The 20,770-nt window shown below is 31.8% G+C and overlaps 1 protein-coding gene across 1 annotated transcript in view; it reads right to left on the bottom strand.

Moving 5' to 3' along the window:
- LOC129963038 (uncharacterized) overlaps positions 1-20,770 on the bottom strand; it is a 43,724-nt gene that overhangs the window by 12,502 nt on the left and 10,452 nt on the right. The window contains exons 5-12 of the mRNA XM_056077053.1: positions 17,851-18,012; positions 16,168-16,482; positions 15,408-15,449; positions 11,999-12,086; positions 10,434-10,585; positions 7,305-7,432; positions 4,642-4,729; positions 3,219-3,362 (exon numbers count right to left, since the gene is read on the bottom strand). Of these exons, the coding sequence (XP_055933028.1) occupies positions 3,219-3,362; positions 4,642-4,729; positions 7,305-7,432; positions 10,434-10,585; positions 11,999-12,086; positions 15,408-15,449; positions 16,168-16,482; positions 17,851-18,012 (1,119 nt within the window). The remainder of the gene's footprint in view (positions 1-3,218; positions 3,363-4,641; positions 4,730-7,304; positions 7,433-10,433; positions 10,586-11,998; positions 12,087-15,407; positions 15,450-16,167; positions 16,483-17,850; positions 18,013-20,770) is intronic.

The following is a 20,770-nucleotide window of genomic DNA, read 5'->3' on the forward strand; positions in this document are numbered from 1 at the left end:
CTGTTCCGTAAACGCTCAAAGATATTATGATATGCTGAGTAGTTTTGTTATCCCACAACTTCAGCAAATGCAATGCTTAGATAAAATTGTCTTTATGTAAGATGGAGCACCACCACATATTGGTACATCCGTACAGCAACTATTGCGCCATCCCTTTACAGAGGAAAGAGTCCTTAGTCGCTGTTTTCGTGCTGCATTGCCACCTCGCTCCCCGGATGAAACCCCATGGGATTTTCTTATGTGAAATTATTTAAAATCGAAGGTTTACCTTGATGGAGTCTCGAACTTATCAATTTTAAAGGAAAACATAACACGGACTGTTATAAACATGCCTCCTGAAATATTGCATTCAGCTGTAGAGAATGCAATGCTTAGTCCAAGAAAATGGAGGTCATATTGAAAATAGCCGATGTCTTCCCCGGGAAAGCGATTCTACTGAATAAAGACAAAAGAACAAAGAATAAAAAGGAAGTCAAATAGAATCTCATATTTTTTTTTTTAAATTTGTAACCATTTACAGAAGTTACTTTTTTAGAATAAAGCACATTTGTGGAAAAATTAATTCTTTGTTATTCATTAATCTGTTTACTGTAGCTTTTTAAAATTTTATTGTGCAGTTAAAATTTAGATCAAAAGCGCCACATTACCCCTATCGGCAACTTTTCGAACTAATTTTTTTTTTTTTCGCGGATTCCTTTTTTTCCATGTTATCAATAGTCCCCGTACGAAATTTGGTGTCTTTGCGGCTGATAGTTCGAGCTACAGAGGTCTCTCAGAACCGTCAATTTTTTAAAAAAGTATAAGACTAATAATCTTGACTATTGATGTGTTCTTGACTGTTGTTCATGATTGAATTTTGATGTGTGTTTAATATGGGCCCTACCTTACCTCAGCATGTTTTACTGATAAAACTGTTCTAACACTAGACAGTGTAATACCGTGGCTGCTCTTAAGCAAACCTGCTTGTCTTATGTGCAGAGCCTATGACGGGCAGTTATGAACATCGAAACTGACAGTTTACACGCAACAGTGGAAAAATTCATACACCGTATGCAATATGTTGTACACAGGGAAGATCAGCATATTGAAAATGTTGCACCATGTCTAGGGGACCCTATATCGATGAATAAAAGATTATTTTCCGTATATTTTATGAATTCATTCATAACGGTACTTCTATAACGCCAATATTTCCCCAATCGGGAACTTTTGATACTATTTTTTTCCCTGCGAAATTCATCTTTCCTTGCCTTCTACAGTCTGTACATGATTTCATTGGCTTCATTTCGTTCATTCGTTTTGGGTGCAGATGCCGTCAAACAGGAAAGTTATTTTATGCTCACCCTTTACTTTGAAAATAATCATAAAGTCGCGCTCCCTAATGACGCTTTTAATATGGAGGATGCAAATTCAGTTGTATAATTCTCATTTCATTTGAAATACAAGTTCAACTGTGTTCATTCTCATTTCATTTGAAAACAATACTGGTCTAGTACGTAAAATTATAGAAGCGTCGTCTAAGCCAGGAATATTTCATTTTTGCACCATCAAAACGTGCTTCTTGACCTTTTTTATAACAGGTCCGTTCAAAAATTGTTTTTGTTAACTAAATATTCACTGCTATTCGTTTCCAATTTCTTTTTGTTCTCTAAAGGTTCGATATTTTAAAATGAAATGATATGCCGATAATGTTGCTGTTTTGTAGCTCAAAATAATTAATTAACTTTGGGAAAATTTCTTGCGAATCGACAAAACATATAATTAGAGTTTTCTGTTATCATCGGTTTGTTAATAGCTTCTGAAGTAATCGATTCCAAATGAACTTTCATTTTTTACGTGTGTAAATGTCATGCTTTCGTATTCAAAGCAAAAACAGTGCTGAATTTCTAGACCAACATACAAATAAAAATAATCATACAGGTAGCAAACCTAATATCTATTTAGAATCCAACTGTGCAAAAAAGAAAAAAAAAAATTTTTTTAAGAGATTCATTAGCGAATCGATCTCATTGTGTTTTAAAGAATTATACATTTCCTTCTTTCTTACAAATAGTTATCATATTCCTGAAAGTTTCACTGCATGAGAGCTCACATTCAGCCAATGTTTCTAATTGTTCCTAATTTATGCTAGGTAATGTTTGGTAAGCATTGAGTCCGTTAATATTAATGTTTGAAATCATTGGGTTCGTTGAAATCTTTATTATAATTCGTTCGTTATTAAAATAAAACGTTCAGTTGAATCTTTGGCCTAGCATAATCTGAGTAACTTCTTCAGCTTTAGTTATATTAACGTCCCATTTTAAAGCAACAATAGTGCTATTTTGGGACGGTCCTCGTAATTTTGAACCACAGTCACATTTCAAGGCCCCCTCTCTCTGAATTTCTACACAACACCAGCGGGAGGACGTTTGACCCCGATGGATTCAACGTGCACCTAATCCGCTTACACGACGGTTTTTCGGTGGAATCGGATCTCGAACCCGAAGCCCTCCGGTTCCGCAGCCGAGACCTTACCAGTAGGCCGCCGCAGCCCATTGAAGCAACATTGGAAATGATTCTGGTTTCCCACTTCAGCAACGAAATATATCTGTGGTAAAATATACTTAAAATATTTATAAAAAAAAAGTTAAAAATAAAAACAAAAATTATATGATAAAAAATGAGTGACATTGAAAAATAATATTTTGAATTTTAAAATAATGCGACAATCACTTTTCTACCTTGATATTTTTGGAAGTCATTGTGGAAAGACTGCAAAATTTTACCTTATTTTTAAACAGTTAAATTTTTTTTAAAAAAATTCCTCCTAGGTGCAAACATATTTTTAAAGTTTATACGTGTCAAGTTAGTGGCTTGCCTAGCTAACACATACATGCGCACGCACACACACCTTTATTATTATTAGAGATTTATCAAACTCTAAATAAAAAGTCTAAAAGTGAAACTCGTAGAAGGTTAAACATAATTCATTGATCTATTTATACACTAATAACAATAAATAAATGCCTATCATATCATGTTAACATCATTAAAAATATATTTCACTCTCAAAAAATATGAAAAGTTGGTAAATGAATCTTTTTATAAAAATGAACGAGCTGCATCGTGTACAGAAATATTACAAACACCGAAGAAATTTCTGCAAACGTTGCAATTCTAACTAAAGATTAATATACATTATAAGAAAAATGCGCATTATAAGAAATATAAAGCAGCACCTTTACAAATCCTGTTTTTGAGTTTTCCAATCAGATCAGCTGCGTTAACCGAACCAGTGGGTATCTGAAAGACGTCAAAATCGTCTTTCAGAGTGAAGATTTTCAGGCTTTCTTTTCCAGGTCCCACAGCTAAGATCGTTGCTTCTGCAAATGAAAAACAATCATTTAGTTTCTGTGCAATATTGGAATGCACCTTTGAATTTTTATTAATAGTGACAAAGTATGAAATAATTTTTTGTAAATAAAAAAGTTATCAAGTAGAATTAAAAATACAAGAAAAACAGGCTCCTTAAATGAGGATCGGAAAATTATTTAAAAGTTTTTCTTTCAATAAAAAATTACCAAGCAAAATGTTTGAAATAGATTAAAGTCCAATAAAATGACCCTTTTTTCTATTGTACAATTCAATGCTCCTATAAATTAAAAAGCGTTAAATGAGCGAGCCATATAAAAAAGTAAATTTGTTTTCTTTTTAATTTTCTAAAATCATCATTTCGTCAACAGAATCAGTTGCTGTGGATTTATTGCATAGTTCGGAGCTTTTTGTCACGTGGTTAGAATCTTCAGTCCTTTGTCAGTGAAAAAAGAGCGATGTGACAATCCATTATGTTCCATGTATTTTCTTGGGGAAAGCAAGCCATTCCGTTTTATTGTTCTTTAAATTTAAGAATCTACATAGCCAATCTTTTTGCATTCATGAATCATATGAGTTCAGGTAGCCTGCATGTACTTACATCAGAAATGTAAAATGAGCTGTGCCATTTCGCATATTATGTCTCGCCTTTCGTAAAGATAATTGAATATTGCGCAGGTCTGAGAATTTTTCTTCGAATTTTCACATTCAGCTCCTCATAATTAATTCACCTTAATTCAGCTCCTAATAATGTCGATAACAGAATTCTGTACATTTTCAATTTCAAAAACAAAAACTTCGAAGAAAAAAAAAACTAAAAACAAAAGACTAGTGAACGTAACAGAAAAGAAGTGGATTCTTTTACACTGCTTAAAATATAAAGCAATTACTCAAAATAGTCACGTTATAACTGTTTAAGTCGCCTTGAGACAATTAACCTCCTCCTCCTCTAAATGTAAAATAAAATGTTATAAAAATAAAATGCCGGCGTCCTGGCATATGGGGTAGCGCGTCTTCCACGTGTTCTGGGCGTCCTGGGTTCGAGTCCCGGTACGGGCATGGTTGTTCTTCCTCCGTTCGATGTGTGAATGTGCCCCCCCTGTAAAAAGGGGTTGTGCAAGCGAATGAGATGTGTGAGTAGCTAAGACGTACTCTTGGCCCTAGTTGGCGCTACTAAAAACAAGAGACGCTCTCTTGGCTTAAAATCGCTGACTTCGTCAGCGAGCTTGTGCATGGCAAGTGCCATTATAAACAACAACAACATTAAAAATAAAATAAATATCAACTGACCCTTGAAGCTCTTCTCGAATTCCCACAGAGCATCTCTTAATCGGTAATCGTCGTTTACGGCTGTGTTGTAGGAGAAGTACAAAATGATCTAGAAAAAGAATGGAATATTTAGTTTTGTTATATTAAAATCCCGCTTTAAACCAACAATAGGGCTATTTTGAGACAGAACTCGCAATTTTTTGAGCCGCAGTCAGTTAACGAGGACGACACCTGAACTGGAACATCTGAACTATCACCTACTCTCCAAACTCCCACGCCACACCAGCGAGAGGGCGTTTGGCCCGGACGGATTTAACTTGCACCAGCTCCGCTTACACGATGAGTTTTCGAGGGAATCGGGTCTCGAACCGAGACCTTTTCACCAGGTCACCGAGGCCCCCAAAAGGAGGAATGGTAAGGGTGACTGTGAATTTCTCAAAGTCGAAATTTTAGACTTTCGATTTCTTATATGTGAAAGTTTTGAAATATAGAATGTTTTACAATTTTTTTAGAAAAAAATATCATTCTGAGATTAATTATATGGGTGTTATCAAGAAAAAGTAAAGCATGTTGCAGCTCTGAGGATCTTGAAGCTGTATAGTCATTGGAATGCACCAAACTGAAAACACAAGTGAAGCATTAAAGTCAGAAAATTTTAGAATGGTTTTTTTAAATAGCACGGCAGTTTATCAAATCATTCTATAAACCACATTTTTCCTATAAACGGTTAAACAGTACCAAAAACTGTTACTTGTATACTTAATATTTTATTGACATAATTATAATTATTGATTTTTCGAGTGAAACAGTCAACAAGAAATTTCCAAATTGTATGTCTATTATTTCCCCTAAAATTTAACTATGAAATAACGAAAGAAAGCATCATATTCACTTGCATTAACACACCGTCTAGTAAAATAATTTAACCTATCATTTTTTATAGGTTATCAATTCTACCATTAAAAGGAATTTTAAAAAATTGTACAGATTATATATATAAAAAAAAGAGAGTAACAAAAGTGTTTTTAATAAGAATTCTTGCAGTTATTGTCAAAAAAGATAATAGTGTTAAATCATCCATGGAAAACGCAGTGAGGTTACAGTGTATTTTTATTGATATTGTCATGAGTATTTGATTTTGACCAATCTTTGAAAATAGTCCAAGTTTATTTGGATGATATTACTATGATATTTACAATTTATTACAGTTGATAGTAAGTGGGTGCATATTATTATTTGAAATAATACGTAACCAGAAACTTCTTAGTGCCGCTTCTTTTATTTTTAAAGTAGAAGAATACAAAAAAAAAAAAAAAAAAAAACCCAACAACAACAACAAAAAAAAAAAAAAAAAAAAAAAAAATATTAAGGAAAAACAATTTCCAGTCCATCTCAAAACATGACGTCAGTTGTTGAATCCTGCTGAAAACATGATGCCACTTTATTGGCATTCTAAATACTCATTTCTTACACTCAAATTAAGAAAAGCTATGCCATATCCACTAAAATAAGGCACGCTTTTTAATTCTAATAACTTTTAAAAAATGATGATGACTGAGAATAATTCAATTCTTTACAATTTTGAATGAATTATCTTTAAGATGATTTTTAACTTCATGGTATGAGTGCAAAGCTGTTTTGAGCCTTCAAGTTTTCAAAATGCACTTATCCAAAAAGCTTTCCACAGTTTTGGCCACTACTCTATATCTACAGAACACACGAAGTAACCTTAATTTGACTGCTTATAACGAGAATGAAGAATTTTGGACATAGGTGAGGTTCCAAAATGCGGTCTTGGCCCATTTGTTGTTTTGCATGAAAAGATTACAACAGCTCTATTTTCTAGCATCATTTTTACTCTCTATTCCCAGAACAACGATCTCTTTTCAAGATGAGAATTCTTATTCGCGTCATATTCTTGGAATATGACAAGGAGGAAACTTTCTGTTTTCCAATTTTTGTTCCAGTCAATTTTAATAAAGACATCCGAAATCAAACTTTGTGTTGGAATTCTGTCATCGCTTCCACTTTCAGAATCAGATTGCTCAGCAAGTGGAAAGACTTTATATTGTTTTAAATGACTTGTTTGTATTTATCCCACCTTTCATACAATATGCATTTCAGTTCGATTATGATTCAATCCCCTATTAAAAGATTTCCTCTTATTACAAAAGTACTTATTTTATTTTCTTCGCCAGTTGTGTATTTTTATTACTGGAATTTAAAATGAAGATATTATCAGTGTAATTCAGATTTGCAGTGCTAGAAGACTAAAATCAAACGAATCATTAGCGAATGACCTAATCTGTTTCGATGCTGCTTAAGATTACAAAAAGAACTCCTTAAAATTAAATAATTCAAAATTTAATTATAGAGTTTTATAATTTAAAATATCAACTTAGGTCAATTAATGCTTATAATTGAAACATGTTGGGTAAACACTAGTTAATTAAAGGTGTTCATTTCGCATTCTTTTGTTAGAGGATTTAGGTTCATAAGAATTGTTTTAAAACAAGTAATGAAAAAAAGAGAGCATACGATTCAAATATTAAAAACGTTTTGAATTCTGAATAAATTTGAATTCAGAGAAATTCAGGAGTATAGTTTGCCAGTTGTAAATATTTACTGACATTTTGCTCTTTGCCACAGATATTACAATTCAGAAAATTTAAAATTTCTATAACCTTTGCAGGAGTTCCAGATTTCACTTCGCCCATATCATTTAAATTTTGATCTTGTTCTTCAACAAAGTCTGCCAAAGTTTCATTCAATTTCTGGATGACTTCTATGTCAGAGTTCTTTCCTCCACTTCCTGTAAAAAAATAGAATGAAATAATGAATGGTTTGTAGGATGAATAAAAATGAAAAATTCGTATCCATGAGTTATTTCATAATAAATTTAGTGTAAAGACTAGCAGTATTTTAAACCACAATGATCCGCTCTTTTCCAGAGAAGTGGTAGTAGCGACATCAAAACCTATCTTTGAAAGACCTTTTATATTTTTTGTTGTGTCAAAAATCATTGTCGTTTATTAAATCTGATAAAATTCCTGTCATGGATGAAGGAGAGGCAAGTGCACGTTATGTCAAGTTTACATTCGGCCAATTATAAAATGGCCAGTAGACAGCGCTTGCGTAGAAAGGGACAGATTTATGTTTGCCACAATTTCCTACGATAGATTCAGGCATTCCAAGTTTGGCTATAAATTGTCGTTATGGCGTCCCTGAATTTTTCTTTTTCACTGCGTATCGATTTAAAATGATGGCTATTTACACAAAGAAACATGGTAAAATAAAAAGAAAGCCAACATACCTAAATTTGGAAAAGTATAGAAAAAAAAATGGCAAATAAAATGAAAAAAGGCATAACCTCGTATCTGAAAGAACAAAGAGCAAAGAATGTCGAAATTAATCTATGGTAAGTGATCAAATTTTCACGCCAAAAAACCGCCAAATTCTACAAAGGTATGCGAAGTAAGAAAAAAATACGATACAGTGGCATGTTGTTGTCCCGTAGGGAAAATTACTTGCCATCGACCGAACAGCATTTTTAACCTTTCTACGCATGCGCTGTCTACTGGCCGTCTTATAACTGGCCAAGTGTAAATCCGGCATTAATAACATTATTATTATTATTATTATTTTGCTTTTTACCACTAAATGCTCATCGCTAGTGTTCTAAAGTTTCACTTGCTTATTAACTAAATATATATACTGTGAGTGATCAGTTAACAAACAAATCAGACAACGATGATTTTAGGAAAACATTTTAATATTCAGGCTATTAGTATTTATCATATGTTCAGTTAATTAAAAAAATCTTAAAAGAAGTAAAATATGTAAAAAAAAATGTTGGCTACATACACCAAAAATAGTTTAGTTTAGTTATATTAACATCCCGTTTGAAGCAACACTAGGACTATTTTGTGACGGACCTCGTAATTTTGAACCGCGGTCAGATGACGAGGACGACACCTGAGCAGGCACCCCCCTCTCCACATCACACCACACCAGCTGGAGGACGTTTGGTCAGGACGGATTTAACGTTCAACAGACCCCCTTACACGACGGTTCATCGGTGGAATCGGGTCTCGAACCTGAAACCCTCCGGTTCCGAAGCAGACCCGCGCATCTTACCCGCGGCCCCCTCCAAAAAGAGAAGCAAACTTTAAAGTGAGAGATATCAATATCGCTTTTAGAATCGAAATTTTAAAATTGTATGTGTAGCATTTTTGTGTGCTTTATAACAGAATTTTATTTCCGCCTTTATATTAAAGTTTTCCTTAATTATTTATAAAAAGACTGAGCTCATATAATAATTAAGGAATAGTTATGCATCATAGTTACTGTGCATAAAATAAAATATTGCGTAGAACTATATAGTTATCAACTATTTTTCCTTCCCAAAAACCTTGTTGGAAATCGGGTGTCAGCTTTTCAAGGGATTACTTTCACTCATTGCACTTCATTTCAGTCGCAGCCGAAATATTTCCCTCTTCGTCGCTGTCCAGTGGCATCCTTTCTTTTTGGGCCATGCATTTCGTATGCCATGGCTTTGAAACTTCGATACTTATTGATAATAAATTATAGAAGTAGAAACAAAGATTTCTCGGTCTACATCATTCAATCTAGATAATAAGTGGAAATGAATTAAGAAAAATTCATTCCAAATTAAGACTGAAAAAAATTGCTAGTATACTTCATTTTTTTCTTTTTTTTTACATTTTATATTCCTTAATTCAATAAAAACAATTTTATACTAATTCTGTTTGAAACATTATTGAACTCTTCCCTAAAGATAACTTAAAATAAATTATTTATTTGTAACAACTTCACTTCAATTTACGATGATTATGATAAAAATATAAATATATATGTATATCTATTTACAATATTTTTCCGCTTTTTCATTTCGTCTTTCACGGTACTTTCTAAGATAAAACTGTGTCTGTATTGAATTAAAATTCTTACGCTTCTATTTATTATATCTGTTTCTGCAACCTACAACAAGCCGGGTAGAAAAATCTGAATAAAACGGCTTCGTGCGCTTTAAATAATCATGGTATGTATTGTGAAGGAGGAAAAAAAACCTTAATAATCTTTATAAACTCGAAAGACAAATAAAGGTTAAAATAATGATGATAACATAAGGAATAAGAGAAGCAAAGAAAAGGCCGTTTTGGTTAACATATTTTTGGATTGGAAGCTGTCATTGAGTTTATCATTTGGAATAAATGCTTGTTGATAACGTAAATTATTGAAATCTTAGTATTTCATGCAATGAAAGAACATTTACTGCAAGCCAGATCATTCCAACACTTTGATATGAAAGATAACCAACTTAAAAGAATATGTAGAGCATTATTGTAAGTGCTATTCTTCTAGCTAGTAAATAAACAGAAATCCAAAGACAGAATGGCACCGGACACTCAGTTGAGGAGCAAGAACGAAATATTCTGTAATTGTGAAACATTTAATGTTTCCTTGCAAACCAGTTAACGGCATTTACATCGCTATTCCTCGGGTCGCTTGGAAAGTATCAAAATAATTCGTATTGCATCTACTAAATTTTAAAAAAATGATTTCTCATTATTAAAACATTTTTATTAATATTCTTAAATTCTTTTCAAGAGTTTTTTTTAAGTATAAAAGTAGTGGAGAAGTAATTTTTTTACAATAAATTTTCTGAAAATAAAGAAAATATTTAGACTTTCTTCAAAGTATTGAATTACATTTCAATGATTTGATTAAAATATTTTTACTAAATAATTAGAAGAATATTTAAGGAATGGAAATAAAGTTTTAATACCTACTTTGATAGTATTTTGGGTAGCAGGATTGGCAACCAGCCACTCCCGTATTGTTAACAATGGTGTTTAAGCCTCTGCTTAGCGGGGATTTCATGTTTGAATAAACACCAAATGAGCTTCTTCTGGGTCCTACATCGAAATTCACTGATAAATTCCTGAAAAATTTAATTTCAAGTATATAATTTTTTTAAAAAAGATTCAAAATAAATAAATGCATTTTATATGAGACATATACTAAATTCAGAGTAAAGAGGAAAAAATTGCTTTCTAATTGGCTGAAATAATCATTCTGGTCTTCTAAAAATTTATCAAGAATCATACGAAAATTCTTGTGATTCTAGTTTGCCGTAAGAATGATTGTTTTCTGCTAAAGAAAAACTGGATTGCTTTATGTGGGAACATTCAGTAACATGGTGACATTTTTCTCATTATAAGCAGTAGAAATCGACTTCTAGGAGTTTTTTCTGAAGCATCATTTGTATGCATTTCATTACTTGAATAAAATAAAAGAAATGAATTTAGTGTTTCAAGAATTCAGACATCAAGTCATTAAATGCCAAGATTTATCGAGTTATTTTGCTATTCAAACGTGGGGGGGGCTGTCTTTTTTGCATGATATATTTAATATAAGGATTCTTAACAAAAACAACTATAAATGTCAATTTTTGTCAATTTTTTTTAAATACTCAATTTTTTTCATCGCCAAAAAACATCTGAGTTGCACTTACAAGATCCTTTTCTTAAGGTGAAGTATAAGCATATCAAATCTTGTTGCAAACTCTACCACTCCAAGAATAAGTCCCTTTAGTGCAGGTCAAGGTGATTCAACAGGTGAAGTGCTAAATGACGATATTGTAATAAAATTATTAGTTCCACTAAACACCGTCATTAATCAAAAGATGGATGTCTCCATGAATTTATAGAAGGTGAATATGATATTTAAGATAAGTCAAGGGATATTGAACGCAGTTTTACCGTTATACCATGGCAAAAAAATCGTTCGCCATACAAAGTGTGCAGAGAGTATAAGAGAAGAGTTGGAGCAGCGTGTTAAGGTGGAAGTTCTAAGGATCCAAAGCATTGTATAAATCATGAAAATTCCAAGGGGTGACAAGTATAGTAACGAAATCTCTCACTCGTGGACTTTTCCTTGTGCGACTATGTTATGAGCTGATCTATGATGACACTCACGTCGATTTCTTTGAGTGCTGGGGATCAAAATTTATTTAACTATTATTGCATATGAGAAATGTGCGCCTGTGTTCGTTGATCACAATGCCGACAGCGTGAAACCTGTGTCGTGCTTACGTACGAATTTTCGAGCTCTTTCTCTAGATTCATTTCTTTTACGCGGGGGGGGGAGGAGTATCACAAATGTCCTCTTCAGCATTTTTCTTCTTTCAATCTGGTTCTATAACGCATGGAGATTAGTACTTATGCTTAGATCACCGCTACATTTTGAACTTGTACCAAGAGTCAGTAAATGCCTTGCTTAAATACTAAAACAGAAATTTAAGAATAAAATTTGACTGTGAAATTTTTTCAAAATCCATTTGAAAATTTCTTACCCGATAACTTCTAACTGAAAATTTCTTTGTTGATCAGTTCCCCAGTCTAAAATTGCAAACATGTCGTAAGGAGTTGAACATCGTTTGTCTGTTAAAAAAAACAAAGATAATATTAGAAAGCAGAGAATGCAAAAGAGCAAATTTATTTTAGAACTTTTATATTTTTCATTTAGTCAAGGTAGATTGTAAGATATCATTTAAAGATTTTAGAATTAAATAGTTTTGATTTATGTCTTTCAGGAATCCAGCGCATAGCAACATTTCTTTTTGTCTTCCGGTTATATCTAGAGATATAAAGCAGAAATTTTAGTTTTAAAAATGAAAGCTTTCATTTCAGTAAGTTATAATTTATCAACTTTTGCAAATTTCATAGCTAATAACTAATGCTCTTGAGTTGCCATTTTTATTTAAAATCAGGTGTTAATATTGAAAAAACTGATTTGATATAAATATAAATATGAAAATGATTCTTGCATAAAAAATAACATGCGTTAACTAATCTTTGCAGACATTTAAAAAATGAATGAGTTATAACAAGTTCCTGTTACGAATATTATCGACAGCTTATTAGAGTGACCACACGACTTCGCTTTCAGACATCTGCTTGATGAAAGTTTTTTATCAAGCATATCATCCTTCATGAACAAGAGTATTTTCTTCAACAGACAGTGCATTTCATATAATTATGGATTATGTTCATACTCAACGTCATCAAAAATATCCGGACACAGTTTCCCGAATCTCTCTAGAAAGAAATATCTTTGAATTTCGGTTCTATAAAAAATAAGCTTCAAATCACATTTTATCTTAAAAATTCGAAGGTACATTTAAGGGATTGATAAGAAAAGGGTTTAAAAAACTGAAATTCAGCTCATTGTATTGTCAATATCTTTCGGAATCTTAATGGTGTTGATCTGGAGGTTATATATATATATATATATATATATATATATATTGCAGTCCTGTATATCTCGCTTTGGAACTATGAAAAGGAAAATATACTTTATTTCGGTCATACGCAGTTAAGAATGTATTTATTAAAAAAAAATCCTCATATTTTCTCTAATTTACTGTAATACTCTCCCTAAAATAATGCCATAATCATAGTTTGTTACTTATGCTGTAAGTCTTATATAAATTTCTAGAAGACTGAATTGTATAAACAAAACTTTTTCCGAAAAATGTAGCATTTTTTAATTATAATTTCCTGAATAAAAGGTCTTTTTTTTAAGTAAATGCATGTAAATATTACCCACAACAGATAAAACCATTATTAAAAGTTTTAAATCATTCGCTTCTTTCGGAGAAAAGTGTTAGCCCTTTCCTTCTACATCAGTCTCGAGTCGCACCCTGAAATACAACGTGATCCAATCTTTACAGTAAAAATGTGCATTTACACCATCAACATTGAAAGGCAGTTCACCTGCACTTGTTTTGGGAGGAAATCGGAAAATGACATCGTTCCAAAAGTAATGTCCCTGCTTACTTTTGATCACACAGGCGTGCGCGTGAGGTTTCTGTTCACGAAAATAGCTCATATTAAAATTTTACATTCAGAAAATACTTAGTTTCATTGACTCTAATTGTGGGATGTTAGAAAAGAAAATTGGATTATTTTGACTCCAAATCGATTCATCTTAAAGAAATTTTTGAAAAAGATATAAATTTAAATTTTATTAATTATAGCCCTGCTCGACACTATTATATTTTTGAAAAGAATATTAATCTATCTGATGGACAGAACTTAAACTTAAAAATGCACGTATTCTACAAACTCACACAATTTTCATTACAAACTCAGGGTAATAATTTAGTCGGAGCCATCTTTTTTAATGGTTTTTGACAGAAATGACATCATTGAAGCAACAGAAAAAATTGATTACTGCATGTCATTCTTTTTTAAATCACGAGACAAATTCTTACGTCTTCACCTGTGCAGAAACAAGTCATTTTTACAAATGGATTCCAATGATCTTTGTCAGTGTGTGAAGTAAAAGAAAAGGATAGACCAGATGAAATGTGAAACACATGCTTGATGAAATACAAATTTTCAATACCACAATAACTCAACTGCATGATTAAAAGCTTGCAAAATACGCATCCTTTTGAAAGGAAAGTGATTTTCCCATTTACTTGAAATGCTTTTAAGATTTGTATTGCAATACATCTTGTCTGCCATGCTGCTATGAACTGCAATACTGATATTCATCCAAACAGGTTGTTATGCTATTATAAATTTGTATTCTATTGAATTTTTGTTGTATATATTATCTGGTGTACTTTTTCCCTTCAACACAATACCTTGACAAAGTGCCCCTGTGACTGCCCATGCTCGCATTTGAAATCACAAGTTCTTGTTTTGTAGAAGAAGTGACTGCACACTCGTGCCATTTCTAAACTTCACCCTCCGTAGTGAATACATTTTCAGTCCTGACATCATCCTCTTTTATCGGTTACAGAACCTGTAGCATAAATGTCAGTTTTCGGGAAATTATTCTTTTCTTTTAATTTTTAGAGCATTGAATGGGAATGTGGAGAAGGATCTGGAAGTTCCAAAAGCAAGAATGTTATTCATACCATTCAATTAATTTTTTTCTTAAATCTGATCAAATGATAATCATGGTATGGAAATCATGTATTGGATCATTTATTACACATTGATTCTTTTTTTAAATTTTACATCGTATTTACAATAAAACGTCAGTAAATCATTGCAGTATCTCAGTGGTTTTATATTATTTTACACATAAATATACTTGATGATATACAAAGTTTTAAACATTAACCATGCCCTACTTTACCATATGGATGGCGCAGTATGGTCAGAAATGGCCCCTGCGCCAAAAAACCCAAATCAATCAATTAATCAGTAAATCATTGCAGATAATTTGTTTTCTTTGATGTGTATTTGTCATTCCGCTGTTATCCCCTTTGTTTCCTTTATTCTATAGAGATGACACCTTCTGTAAGTTGTTATCATGATTCATCTGAAAGCCTACACATGAGCTATTTAAAAATGACACATGAATAGAGAAGTTAATGAATTACCTATTATTTCTATACATAATTGCCGAGACTATGAATCCTAAGCGTAAACTGCGATAATTTGATGCATAGATGAGTACGGCTCAGATAATAAAATGGGTTCACCCCTAAGTACTCTTTATAAGCCCAACGTTGATTTGAGTAATAGAAAGGAAATGCTTTCATTGTCTGTCTCATCTATAAGCGTCATGATTGTTTTTCTGCCACGAATTTCAAATAGAAATTGTGTTTTCAGATATTTTAATTTGAAATCTTTTTAATTTTTAAAGTCATCAAACAAGACAAAAATTCACTGACTCATTTTGGATTTAATGAGTCAATTGAAGTAACATCAAAAGCCTATTTAAAGAGAAAAAAAACTTACCTAGAGTTGTATCGGACCTCATGCACTCAGTGGATGCTTCAGCTGGAATAGAAAAAAGGAAGATAGATATGTAAGATAGGTATGCATGAAAGCGGGCTCTAACAATTTAAAAGAATTTAATAGACAACCAATTATACTTGGTTGTCTATTACTACTTAACACTTATAATTACACAACACAGCCAATACTTAAATTTACAGCTTAACATAATTAACTCCCGAGGTCGGTAGGTTTTTCATGCTCACAGTCTGGCACCTAGCATCGTACTGCCGACTTTGGGTTGGCATTTGGTTGGTGCACTGGCATTATTAGAGATTGTTACCGTTTGAGGGGGTTGGCGCTTCGTTGGTGCATTGGCATTATTAGAGAGTATTATAGATAGGATTTGTTTGCGTCAATCTCTAATAATTGAATCCATGCAATAAAATTTTGTCTAACTCAAATAGGAACGAATCTATAAAATATTTACAAAATGCAAAACTTAGAAAAATGTCAATGGTAGTTGATGAAAAATTAGACCATACTAACAATTTTTCTTTTTTACAAAAATATGCTGTGTATTGTTTTACAATGAAAACCAATAATATCTGGTTTGTTATCATTTAGCATTTAAGTTATGAATCTCTGACTTTCACTGTTAATCACTATCGAGTGTATTTTCGCGAAAAATGAGCATTTGCACATTTTGATTCGAACTGAAACAAATTCTTTTCATCCTACGGATTGGCCTTTGTTTATTAAGATCATCAGCGTTCCTTACCTGTTATGTCATTGAAAATATCTGTAGATTTTTGGATGCTGCCTACAATTTCGCTGACTTCATCTTGTGCATTTTGAGTCGGCATAGCTCCCATATAATTTGTGTAGAGCAAGTAAAATCTGTAAATTTCATCTTTCAAACTTTGTATGTTGTTAAAATTTTTCTCTCTTTCACACCATTGTAAATCACTTTTGGAAAGACTCTCAGTTTTAGTTATCAGACCTGTGGGTCCATAATACATGCTGAGAATCTGGCTGAGTTTCAACTTTTGAAACGTATCTAGGTTTTCTTCAATTTTCAACCCGATTATAAGACCTGAAAGAAAAGAAAGCACTAATTACTGATTCTCTTAATCCATTTAAGAAATATGGCTTACTTTCTGCCATCGGCAAATGTAATAAGAATTGCCCGATTTTAACAAATGGGAATAGTCAAAATAGTGAAACCTACATGAACATAAAGGAATATTGACAATGAAATTTGAAAACAGTAGGTTAACGAAAGTAGAAAAAGACAAAGAAAAATCCTCAACTCAGGAAGATGGGATGAATTTCATATTTTTATATATTAAAGCCAGCAGCGAAGTTTCTCAAAAGAAAATTGTGCGCAGAAATCAATTTTAAAAATTAGTTAAAATTCATATGTAATATAGTTATTTCAAAGTTACTCTATTGAGAACTAGAAATTTCTTTATGTTATTGTATACGAAATATCACAGAGGTTTATTGTAATTTTTAAAAACTTTGAATTCGAGATTACGAGAAATTTTGGAATTCTCAACTGAGGAACTGAAACACATAAACGCATTTTCAGTTATTGTCGATCTGACTCGCCTTTGGTTCTTTCACCAAGATGGTAGATGGGTCAAATTTCGAAGAAAACAAGTCAATGGGGAAAAATACAGTCGTAAAATACGTATCCAATTTATATCGTCATGCTGTAAAACTGAAACAATGAGCATATTTTTCTTTTATTATAGCGGAGAATTGCACGAGAGCTAATAATAATTCAACAATTTTTCACTTTGATTTTAAAAACTTTCACTTTGATTTATAGAACTTTGATTTCACTTTGATTTATATAAAGGAGATTCAGTAATAATTGTAAAAGTCTTTGCTCAGAATGAAAATTTATTCGAAGACTACAACACGCATTGCATTGTAAAAAAAATACTTGACTTGAGATCAATATACTATGAAGTAAATGTCTAATAAAGAGATGGATATAAAGCATATGAAAGTATTTTTTTATCATAGAATGTCATTTGACTTTTATATATATGTTACCAATCACTTCCCAATCATTTACCGATCATTTTCGCAGTGATCTGAAAGATATTTTAATGAATTTTATTTGAGATAGCACAACAGTTAAGTCTGAAACTGCTTGAAAACATCGAGTTCTCAAAAAATTATTATTATTATTGTTCAAGCTGTGCACAAAAGAGAAAAGTAAAATACTCTTCCTTAAGATTAAAATATTACCACATGGCAATAATTAAAGAATAAAAGCTGGTCCTAAAATGTAACTTTAGATAAAATGCACTTTTCAATAAATATGAAACAAGCTCACATTTTTTGGCAAATACTCTCTTAGTTAAGCGAAGCGAATATATATATATATATCAAAATTGATATTAGATATGGGCTAAATAATTCGCAGTGAGAATACCAAATGACTTACCGTCAATCGCTCCTCGGAGAACTGAGTTTGTCACAGATTTGCCGTTGTTTTCTATCAAAGCGTAGGACGTGGGGCAGGAGAGGTCATTCCATACCCCATTAGGAACGAAAGCTATTTGTTCGTTTCTTTTGTAAATCTTGTTCACATAATGAGATACCAAATCTGGAAGAGAATATCAATCCATTAAACATTAAACGAAATGGCTCGGTTTGAAGAAACTTTTATATAAATGTTTAAATGGAGGGGAATATTGGATTTGATGTAAATTTGGATTACATTTTTCATCTCTAAGAATTTGAGAATTTTGTAAGGTCAGTAAAGCATGCAAAGGTAGACAAAAATATTTTCGTTTTAACCTTTCAAGCTTAAAATGCGGACATTAAATATGCACACTAAAGACATGTTATTTTTCTATTAGTTTCGAAATTAGTTTATTTATTTATATAAATTCACCATTTGAATCAACATGAAGGTTACTATAGGAAAGACGTTGTTGTTGTTGTTTCCGATCATGGCTAAATAACATTCCTCAACAACATTCCTCCCACCAATTTGGCATTATTTCACTATTAGATACAACTACAGATGACTCTGAAAAATGTCATTTTAATGCAATCAATGGAGTATCAGAATATTCTCGTCACAACACTTCGGTAGCTCAAAACCAAAGAGGAGGGATTTTAGGAAGCATATTTTTAATAAATATTTCGTTAGTCAACGTTAGCAGATGTGACAATAGAAAAATTAGAAAAAAAAAAAAAAAAAAAAACAATTCAGACTTAGATTAAGATTTTAGTAGGGAAAAAAGTAACCAGTTTTCAGCAAGAACGTACGGAAGTAAGAATATTGACCAATTTGAAATGAATATGCATATTCATCATTGTTCCTGTCAAACTAATTTCGAAAGTTAGGTAGTACACGATTGTTGAGATGGCAGAAACGTATGAAATGCTAAAAAGATAAAGTGAGTTCCAAAAATTTAGGAAACTATAATCACTATTTTGGAGGGGTTTTTAGTTTTTCGTTATATTTGTGCTCGTTGTTTAAAATCGTTGTTCTTAAATCATGTCTTCATGGTTTTAAATTTGACGTTTTTTGCATTATTAGCCCACTGAGTTTCGGTAGATTAGTAGTAAGGTTTCAACTTCGAACGGGAGAGTTAAAAATTCACAACCTGATTCCAACGAAGATCTTCGGTAACAGTGGGAGTAGTGCTCATTTAATGTATAGTATCAAATATTTTATAGCTAGTGTGGCAAGAAAATTTAGAAGTAGGAGACCGATCAAAATGTTTTTCTCACCCACATTCAAAAATTGCGAGATCTCTTAACCCAAAATAAGATGTGAATATATCTAAACGTTCGCACGTTTTGACCTAATTGTCTGATGCATAATGCCAAATATGGCCTTAATGTCTTTCTTCTTCGTCCATATTTTCTTATATATTAAGCCTGAGTCTTTTAATATGATAATGTTTATAGACTTTCAGACTATAATGTTTATAGATTGAAAATTGTAGTATGCTTAATGAAAAAATTGTTTAAAACACTTTATAGGGAAGACCGTTAGATCTGGAATTACCAAAGTTGGTACGCAAGTAGCTGCTTTTCAGGTAGTAGGTGATCAATAAGAAAAGGAATTTCAAAATTCTAATTAGATTTTAACGTTCTATCTTAATAAGTTTAAGATTTGATAATTTGTTACACAAAAGTTATTTTTATATTAAGCTATTTTGATTATTTAAATATTTAAAGTAAAGAAGCTTTCCAAATTGCTTATTTAAAGCAAATGAATTGCCATTTATTGACTGCTATTAAACTGTCTGCTTAATTAAAGGAAATCCAGTTAAGCCAATTATGTTTCAGAGTATTTTAATTTCAATAAATTAAAAAAAAATATTTTGAAATATATTTTATAACAATACTTTTTATCGCTTTAATTAATTGTTTTATTCCCACGTGTGTTGCGATGTTATTAAATATATAGAGTAGAAGCCAAATTTTTGGAAAATTGTCATTCTTTTTCAAAAGTTAGAGCTAAATAACCAGAAGAAATAAAATCTTGATATTATTGATAAGCCATATTTTTTTTCATTTGAATGTAGCCGATGAATTTGAGTGCTTAGATTGTCAATAATATGGCATCTTGTTATAACTCGAATTTTACTACTGACTCCATATTTTGGAGCTGAGAAAAGGCCGTTTTTCCATAAATTTTACGATTGCTATTAAGATTGTTCTTTTTTTTTTTTTTTCTTTTTTTTTTTTTGCGAGTGTATTCTTCAATTCTGCGAGTTTTCAAAATGCAAAAAGTTAAAAAAAATGGTACAAAGACTGGTACTGGTCATGGTAAAAATGCTGTGAAATTTCGTTATTGCATGAACAAGGCTTTAGAAATAATGAAATTAGAAAAAAATAAATTGGAGAAAATCTAATCGTATTATTTCTAAATTTTTAAAGAAATGTGAAGGAATTCATTCAATAGAAAACTAAATTGGAGAAACAAGAAAAGATGTGAAACAACAAGTATTGATAGAATAATTAAAAGTCTGTGTGTATGTGATAGACTAAGATTATCTTGGAATATATAAAGTAAAATGGCGCAATACACTGTGAAGTTGAATGCGAGGACTATTCGATGCAGATTGCAGAAATCTTGTCTAAATATAAGAATTACACGAAAAAAACATTTTTAAATCCTAGAATAGATTAAACTGAGAAAAGATGCTTGTTAACTGGAGAGCAGAATAAAAGGACAATGTGATTTGACGTGACGAGAATAAAATCTCACTATTTGGTAACGATGGCGCAAGAAGAAGAATAGGAAAAGATTTTCATCCTGATTGAATTAACATTAAATATTCAGTTAGTGTTATGGTCGGAGGATTTATAACAGCGGAAGAAGTGGGCAGAATTAATAT

This window comes from Argiope bruennichi, chromosome 1 (assembly GCF_947563725.1).
Source record: "Argiope bruennichi chromosome 1, qqArgBrue1.1, whole genome shotgun sequence".
Taxonomy (NCBI): domain Eukaryota; kingdom Metazoa; phylum Arthropoda; class Arachnida; order Araneae; family Araneidae; genus Argiope; species Argiope bruennichi.